The 9511-nt window shown below is 40.6% G+C and overlaps 1 protein-coding gene across 1 annotated transcript; it reads left to right on the top strand.

Annotated features, from left to right (window-relative positions):
- Positions 1-1372: 1372 nt before the first annotated feature.
- znf410 (zinc finger protein 410) lies at positions 1373-9070 on the top strand (the record flags this gene model as incomplete). The annotated part of the gene is given in 8 exon segments (XM_054618917.1): positions 1373-1558; positions 2220-2441; positions 4872-5031; positions 5855-6036; positions 6520-6609; positions 6715-6834; positions 7843-7962; positions 8970-9070. Coding segments are annotated over 8 exon segments (1181 nt in total), but the record flags the coding sequence as incomplete, so codon positions are not given.
- Positions 9071-9511: the final 441 nt, after the last annotated feature.

The raw sequence follows: 9511 nt of genomic DNA, 5'->3' as shown, positions 1-9511 counted from the left end.
TGAAGGCTGATTCCAAACTGGTTTGCTGGCTTCAAAATTTGAATAATGCCACGTGGAACAAAGAGTGCTGCAGGGATCACGTCATTTTGGAGACCAAAGTTAGATGTCAGCTCGACAAAAAGCTAATGGGATTTTTCTTATGTTTTTATGGGTTATTGCAGAACATTAAGCTCTGTAGCAAACAAAAGTGTATGATACTTATACATGCAAGATAATCTTCACAAATGAACACTGTTTCTATGTTTGCCATGGTGATTGTATAGGAGTGTGTGACTCCAGGGTCAGAGAGTTCATTCCTAGAAACTAAGCAGAGGCAACCTCTCAAACCCAAAAACTCAAATCGCCAAAATATTATTATCATGAAAGAGAAATAATTAAAAGCAGAACGCGTTGATGTCAATTTCATTTTTGTGTGTCAAAAATGTGAGAATGGGAGCGGCAAGAAAACTGTCACTGTCTGCTTCCTCCAGGACTTTCGGGTCTCACTTTCCACGGGAGTCATTGTGGCAGCTCCTTGACGCTCCTGTCACTTTCAGGCTCACATTGCCAAATTAGAAAAAGTCTCTTTGTTTCCATAGCTACACTCTATAAAAGAGCACATATTTTTCTTCTCTTTGAAGCTTAACGTTTATTCAAAGAGTAAAAGTTGTGGGAATAATGGGAGAATTTTTAAAGAAGATTTTAACGCTAAGTCAAACATCAACTCTGAGAGGGTAATTTTTACTAACAAAACAGCGACCTTTTGGAAATGATAATTAAGAGGGAGAAGAACATATGTTGTGATAATGAATGTGTTCAAAAAGTACAGTTTTAAAATGTTTTTAAAACCCCTGACTGTTTCTGCACTTCTTTATTTATGTTCACCATTTTTCATCATTCTTGTTTCACAACGCCTCCATGCCCTTTTAGATTTGAATCAAGATTCCCTTTAGATCTGACAAGCTCCGTCTGACTCTGCTATAGAAAACAAGATTATTTGATCAAGATTCAGCACCCATAGCTTCTCTGTTTGGATACACAGACGCCCGTTATGACACATCATGTCTATGGATTGTCCTCCTTATGTATGATTCGCTTTAATACCATTTAGAAAATAAATGTATAACAAATAATAGATTTAAGAGTGGAGGTATTTATAAATGAAAGGTGCCCTGTGGTGTTATCAACACTTTGAAAACATTTGTTCGTTTCATAATTGAAAGGTTTATTTTCATATCTGTTTTTTAATAGTCTACGCTCATGCCGCTAAAGCGATCACTTATTTAACAGTGCAAACCATAATTTGATTATTTTGGATATTAATTTCCAGATAAGCTGCAGTGTTTCATTCAAGACTTAAAAAACTAACACGCACTGTGTTTTTTCTCCTCAGATGGAGGCCTGAGCCACGATCCTGAGAGCTCACCCTCCCTGTCGGAGTTCGGAGGTGTGTCGGAGCGAAGCCCGTTGGTGATCCATACACACTCTCACCCACGGGCCTCGCCGAGCCCCCCACCCATCCTCCACGACCTGCAACAGTCAGACAGCCCCTCCTATGTCCTCCTGAACCTCGCAAAAGGTAAAGAACTCTAAACCTACCCTTAAACATTCACACATGCCACAGTCCTCAATGTTCCCCTGTGTGATGACTCAGTTTCTTGATGGATTCCAAACATAACTTTTAAAGGAGTGAGAAGTTTTTCATTGAAAACTCTAAATCTGATCTTGCGTCAGTACTCAAAGGAAACGGGGTGACACATTTTCACGAGGAGCTGTGAATTATTTTGGCTGAAAGAAATGATCCTTGGCAGATGTATTCTCTTGGTTCATCGGACCTTGGCAGGGCGGCCCCAAAAAATGTATTTTGGTCTTTGACATGCACCTTTTGTGCCGCGTGCTGCGTTCTGTCTGTGACTCAGTGAGCGATGTGAAGGATAGAAAAGGTTTTTCAGCACAAAATAATCACTTTCTGTCTATTGTTACATTGGATTAAAATCCTGAATAAAGACTAATTGTTTGTTTTTTTATGGTGTTTATGTAGTTTTTCAATGTTCTCTCAGCCTTTCAGTGTAAATCTCTTAACATTAAACCCCAAAATTGCTGAGCATGATGGGAGGACAGTAATTCAGAAATGTGGCCTAGAGGAGCTCAGCCCGTTGATGATGTAGCAGAATGTTGCATTGGTTTTGAATTCCTTGTTTCACGGTGAATCGCCTCCTTCTTGTTTTCTTTCCTCTCAGGCATCACAGCCTCCTCAGAGTCGCTGATCTTTGCGGCAGACGGCGCCGGGGAGGATGACGATGAGGGCGTCTCGTCGGGGGACTACGGGATAGATGGCAGTGCTCCCTGGTATCTGCGGGTGCAGGAGCTGGCACACGACAGTCTGATTGCTGCCACGCGGGCACAGCTCGCCAGAGATGCCAAGGCCAGCCAGGACGCCAGAGCTGCAAGTGTCAGTAACGGTAAAGACACTTTTTATCAGACTATTACACTGGAACGTCAAAAAAAAACAGGCTCCTGATAACAAACGACTGTTGCATGAGCATTAGAAGCGGTCTGTGATGTGTGTGACATTAAAATAAAGAGAATAAAGAAGAAATGAAGAGTGTACTTAGTTATGTTAATATAACAGCCGCCGGTCTACTGAGAGCAGCCATCAAACACAGAAAGACGAGAAATGAGATCAGTGATGAGATGAAAATAATCAGCACTGACTGAAACTGTGTCCAACACTTATCATCAAAAGTATTCAAATCAAAATTAATTTGTTACTTTGCCGACAAAGATTTACAAGTCTGACAGCAAACATCCAGCGGAGATCTAAATGGCACGTTATCATGAAACATTGATCGCACTTCAGCTCTTATTGTCTGTGATGATTTGATGTGCATTTAGTATTATGATTAATGCAGGCTGTAGGGAGGGAGGGAGGGAGGGAACAATCTGTGGTGATCAGACAGACAGACAGGACAGATATGAGGAAAGATGAGTAACCAGAGAGACGAGACAGAGGAGAGGACACACATTAGATCAGAGAAGTGTGTGGTGGTATCGTCCTGCATTACTATTACTTTTTTTGTGAATTTTTTAAGACATGTTATACTATGACATTTTAATGACTTACAAAAGGATTATTTTTTATACTTAAACAACATACTATAATATGACTTTATTACTTTTTTATGACATTTTAATAACATACTACACTGTAACTTTTTTACGACTTTGTGTGACATACTATACTATGATATTTATCTCATACTATGACTTTTTTCAACAGGGACTACAATGGTTATTTAAAGTTATTCTTATGACGCACCGTTCCCAGTTTTTGTATGATGTTTTATGACATACTATACTCTGGCTTCTTTATGACATTTTAAAGATGTAGTACACCTTATTAATGTTTCACCAACATACTATACTATACTATGACTTTTTTTAAAATGTATTTTTAATTTATTTTTAATTTATTTTTTACAACTTTTTACAATATACTATACTATGACTTTTTATGTCCTTTTTACAACACTTACAGTGATTCTTTTCGACATATTATACAATACTTTTTTTATACAATGTTTTTAACTTTTTATAGACTTTTTGTTTTCGAACCCACTAAACTTTGACTTTTTACCATGTACTAGAATGTGACTTTAACATGATTATACTATTACCTTTTTATGGCTTTTTTTCTGACATGCTATACCATGAGCATGCAATATAGGCAAATTGATTGGAAAAGTTACCATATCGTGTATGATAGAAAATGAGTTTAAATCAATTCAAATATCGCGATGACAGTCAAGCGTTGTTTAATCCAGCTTCTTCACTTGTTGAAATCTTATTTTAACATGTTGCTTACTTAGTTTTTCTTGCTCTCCTCTCCCTCTTCTCTGATAATGTTCATCTCCTGCAGCACTCAGCTCTGTACCAAGCCGTTGACCCTCACCAGGAGTCAGGACTTCATCACAAACTCTTTAAACTTCCCTCCACAGGCTGACTGATAGATAAAGAATTTGCCGATGACATTCAAGGCACCATGACTCCTAGCTACATCTCTGATCTTTGAACTGAGCCGAATTGCAGCCAGAGATCCTGGTTAGAAAAAAGTATATATATAAGAGTGAAGTTTATTCCTATCTTTGCTCTCTCCTGGTACACATCCTCCCACCCCAACCTGGATCTGTTTTTGGTGGTTTATGCTCTTCTACTTAGAATTCTTAAAATGCTGTGTCATTTTATGTGCTGACTTTCTTGGCACAGGTGTTCTTACCTCATTATTTTTCTGTCAAGTAAGAACCTTTGGCAAAGGAAGGAAGAAAACATGTTTTAGACTATGTTGATGCCTTTGACATGCTCCAAGTGACCAAAACACGGTGTGTTAAACACTTTGTACAAGTGCCTTATTCTGAGTTTGTGCACCAACTAAGAAGGGATGTAAAATAATTTGTACACTGCTAGATAAAATGTCTGCAGCAGACTGTAAGTGGTTTCAGTGTGGGACTAAAACTCCACTATCTGAGCCAGTGTGACGGCTGCCCTCCCACTAACTGGCTGCAGTTTAGACAAGTTCCCTCAGCAGTGGGGTGTCCGTTATAGATGCTCTAACGCCTGAACGCTCTAAGCAAAATTGGGCCAGTTAAATGCATTCAAAGCAGGGAGTCCGGGCAGGTGAAAGGAGGAAGTGATTGCATTCAGCTTTGGTTGGTTGTTTTTTTGGGGGCTGCAGTTGTTCGGCGGGTCTCAAGTCAGAACCCGATGATTAGCTGCAGCCGAGGCTCCAGAGACCGGCCACACACACACACACACACACACACACACACACACACACACACACACCCTTGTATTGTTTTTTAGTTTTTTTCACTTTCCCTCCTCTTGTTGCCTAGGTGACCACACACACAGTTTGGCAGCGGACGGGGATAAGCGAGAGCTGCAGTCTCGGACCAGCCGCCCCCTCTCCAAGCAGATCCTCCGCTGCTCGTTTGAGGGTTGCTGCAGGACGTTCACGTGGCCCGCTCACCTCAAATACCACCTCAAAACACACAGGTAACACACACACACACACACACAAGGCAACAGTTCCAACAAGATGCCGTTTCCAAAGCAACAAAGTTCACCCTGTGTAAATCCTGGCTGTTGAGGATCAATTATCCAAATTGAAAAATAATAAAGCCAACTTTTTATTCACGTAATTACACTCGCAATTACCTCGCTGTTAATAGAAATGTCAAAGCCATTATTTAATCAAAATGCAACACAGATATTTGAAGTTTTAAAAAAAAAAACAAGGTATCATTTACAAGTACTTCTGTTACCTTTGCAGGAAAATTATGCACTTTTTCCCAACGACTATGGCGAATCAACAGCCTTACAAGACCCCACAAATCTATACCAACCAGATGGAGCATACATCTCAAGAAATATTATGAATAGTTCTAAAAACAAAGACACCAATCTGAATCACTTTCATAGATTTCAACAGACTTTTTAAACCTTTATTGTCAACAACAAAATTCATGATATCACTGACAAAAAGCATGTTTTTAGAAATCCAAATACGTGCTGATAACATGTATTGTTCAGTTGTTCTACTGCTAAATCAATGGTGTTTTTAAGCCAAGTCAAAGGAGTGATCACAGTGTTTTCCACAGGTTGTTAATGGTGGAGGCAGACAGAGCAGCCTCACAGGAGAAACACAGCAGAGGCTTAGGAAGAAGTGTGTATTTGTGCTGCAGGAACCCTCTTAACATCAGTGTAGGAAAATCCATTTGCTGTCGCCCCGTTCGACCTTGTGTCAGGCTGTTGCAAATGAAACAAGCACACGAGAGACAACGAGGCCCGTTTGTGTTTCGTTTATCTCGGCTCCCAGGAACGACCGGATGTTCAGGTGTGGCGCCGAGGGCTGCGGGAAGAGTTTCTACGTGCTGCAGAGGCTGCAGGTCCACATGAGGACTCACAACGGCGAGAAGCCCTTCATCTGCAAGGAGAAGAACTGCGGCAAGAAGTTCACCACGGCGGGGAACCTGAAGAACCACAGACGCACACACACAGGTTGGGAGCAGCAGCAGCAGATACTCACTTGTATTAAAAAAAAAAAAAAAAAAAAAAAAAAAGGCTCAAACACGCTGGAAGCAATAAGTGACTCAGTCCATTTCACTCCGCTCATTTAATGCTTCCTCATGAGCCGGAGATGTGAGGAGTCAGCAGCTCCGGCGCCTCCATTTCACCGCTGTAATGAGTAACAGTACTCTTGTCATATTTTATTTAGGGTGACATTAAGATTTTTGATGGCCCGTTCCACAGTCTGCTTCTTCTCCACTGTACAGTGTTTATATTTCACCCATACGTCAGGAGGAACAGCTCTCTATGAGACATAATATCCACTTAGACGGATGAAACGATACTACATCTGTCACGTTTTAGTGCATCAAAATAGGTCAGCTGTCAGCGTGGGTTCTTTAAGATTACTACATTAAGTCTTAATATTGTTGAGTTTAACAATGCGTGTGTGTGTGTGTGTGTGACTGCTTGCAGGGGAGAAGCCTTTTCTGTGCGAGGCAGATGGTTGTGGGCGATCGTTTGCGGAGTATTCCAGTCTACGAAAACACATGCTCGTACACTCTGGTGAGTGGAACCGAGTCAACAGCTGAGCACCTTTCTTTGTAATAAGTGTGCTCCGGATATTGTGTATATATATTTTAAAGAGATGTATCTCCTTGTGTTTCCCAGGCGAGAAGCCTCATCACTGCGGGATCTGCGGGAAGACTTTCTCTCAGTCCGGCAGCAGGAACGTCCACATGAGGAAGAGACACGGAGAGGAGGGGCTCGGCAGCGAAAGCAGAGAAACAGGTTCCTTTTTTCTCTCCTCTTCTTCTCACTCACATTCTCTTTTTCTCAGTGCAGTAGGTGGTTATGCTAATCCTTGGATTATGTAGCTCCAAGCTGCCCATACATTTTAAAATGTGCATAGAGATAGTGTTGGTTTTGAGTTGCAATTTTCGGAACATTGCTTGAATAATTAACGCCTTTTAGCAGTTAAAAATTAATCATTCAAATTTTCATTCTTCAGGGCCGGTGGCTGAATCGCTTTAGACGGCACATATCTCTGGAGAGGCACAGCTCTTTTGCAGAAATAGGCTTGTTAGGCGTCCTGTGATGGGGTCAGATTTGTCAGAAAAGATGGCACAGTTATGTCTTGAAGCTTCTCGTGCCTCACTCAAATGTCTTTTTGCCGTCACCTTTACAAGTAACTTAGATAAATGATCAGATACTGGAGTAAATCTCCCACTGCAGCTTTGAGAAATGTCCCAGAGTTCACTCCTGCCTTTTAATAATTAGTATTCGTTTCACTCCCCGCTTCAGATTAAAAATGTTTCTCAATGAGCTCTCTACGTTCCAACATATGGTCTAATTGTACAAGATAGGTTTAACGACATTTCTTTTTTTTATTGCGGTGAAACAAAGGGAGCAGACATCACATTTTTCCCCCTTGTACTATTTGTGTAGCAGCGGGGAAGCACCGCAGCTGAACCACGACAGAGGAAAACGCTGCAAAAGCTCTAATTATAAGCAGCAGATTTATTCGGGTCAGCCTCCCCAAAGAAGCTCATCTTTAGTAAGAAGCAAAAAAAAAAAAAGATGCAGCTTCAAAACAGATGGTTACTGGATGAATAATTAAATAGACTTCTCTGTGTTGGAATAACTACACTCCCAGAAATCTAAAAGAAAGGAAGTGTCAAAAAAAATGAGCAGATTTCAGTTTTGGACATTGATTTCTACTACTACTGTAAATTGTGTCACTCTCCTGTTCATACTTCATCAAAAGCTAAACTTTGTTGTCTGTTCTGCCACCGACAGGAGAGGCTCTGACACAAAGCAGCCTGCTGGAGGCAGACGGCGAAAATGGAGACGGTATGGTCACCATGACGACGACTGTTGAGCCCATGAATCTTCACCACGCCATGCTGAGATCACCAGGTAGGCCTTTTATACACGTGTGTGGCAGGGAAACGCCGAATACATGACAGATTGGACTAAATCACATGTGTTGTTGCACATGAACATACATAAATACTGCTCATTTGACACAAATTATGACAGTTAAATATGAGCTTTGAAATAGTATTATGGAAAGAGGTAAAAAGAAAGGTTTTCATTTTGTTCTACATTGTCATTTGCAAGTGCCTTCATCATTTCAAGTGTTGATTGTAAAATAAAAAAGGTTATTTCGATTATACTATTTTAAAAACTCTACTAACTGTCAACAAACCTCTTTTCTGTGAGCTCGGCCTTGTTTCGTCTTTCTATAAGTCCTGCTGTCTCTGCTAAAAATTGTTATACTGAAAGGTTGGTTGCAACCCAACTATGATTTATTCAACTCTTGGACCATTACTTACAGTAATATTCTATAACCTGAGCACTCAACTGCCAAAATACACGCTGCAGATTCTCCTTCAGGCGGTTATTAGATCCCATGATATCAACTTAACAAGGGCCTCAATGTAAATGTTTTATGATTCTTTTTTGTGTACGCATGTGAGGCTGACGCATGTTAATGTAACGTTGTAATATTTATCAACCTGTGCAGAGTTGAACATCACATTCTGGGCTGTTTCTCCAATTAACGCTGGATTAAAGTTATCTTTATTGACTGATATTCTCTCTGATCTAAACTTCGTAATTTGCCGAATAGGGTATTTATATTTAATCAGTTTAAAGATAACTATTCACCCCCCCCCTTTCATAGGCTCAGTGTTACTTGGGTTTCTTTGCATGTCCTCCAGTTTTTCCTAAATTGGCCCGTCAGCATTGATAAAACCAGAAGGTATAACCAGGTGAAAGCTTGCAGAAATCCAAGGACAAACGTCTTCAGTGGAGTTTTGACCCTGAAAGCCGTTTCATCTCAGACTGACAGGTGTCTCACTATTCGACAGCCTTCATGTGTGTCTCTTTTGAACTCGTCTTTGTGTCCCTCTCCCCTCCAGGCTCCACAGACTCGGTGGTTGTTCTCTCTCAACCACATGAATTGGTGACCATGACAACCGAAGGCCATGCATATGGAGACGATGTGGTGGCGCTGCTTTAGGCTGCCATCGTGAGAAATGTCTCACACACACACACACACACACACACACACACACACACACACACACACACACACACACACACACACACACACACACACACACTGCCTACTTCAGCAGCGCTACACTGACGGATGTCTTCGTTTGTAAATAGATGAATCGCCGACTTTCACCGCTGTAGATATTTGTAATTAGCAACCGATGAAGGTTTTATTTTGACATGTGTGAAACGGCAGAGTTTGTACAAACAACCTTTTTCCCTCAAGTTTGGAAAAACAAATACTCCCAAAGAAATACTTAAACGGGTTTTTAAAAGTTTATGAAAATATAATGACCATGTTCATTATCCTCGTAAACAACAGTGATGTTAAAATGCAGTGATGAAATTGTCTATTTGAAAATAAGTCCCACCTATTTAAAAAAATTTAATTAAATGGCTAAAA

The sequence above is a fragment of the Anoplopoma fimbria genome, chromosome 18 (genome assembly GCF_027596085.1).
Source record: "Anoplopoma fimbria isolate UVic2021 breed Golden Eagle Sablefish chromosome 18, Afim_UVic_2022, whole genome shotgun sequence".
Lineage (NCBI taxonomy): Eukaryota > Metazoa > Chordata > Actinopteri > Perciformes > Anoplopomatidae > Anoplopoma > Anoplopoma fimbria.
Note: the sequence above shows the minus strand (reverse complement) of the source record. Positions and strands in the feature narration are given on the sequence as shown.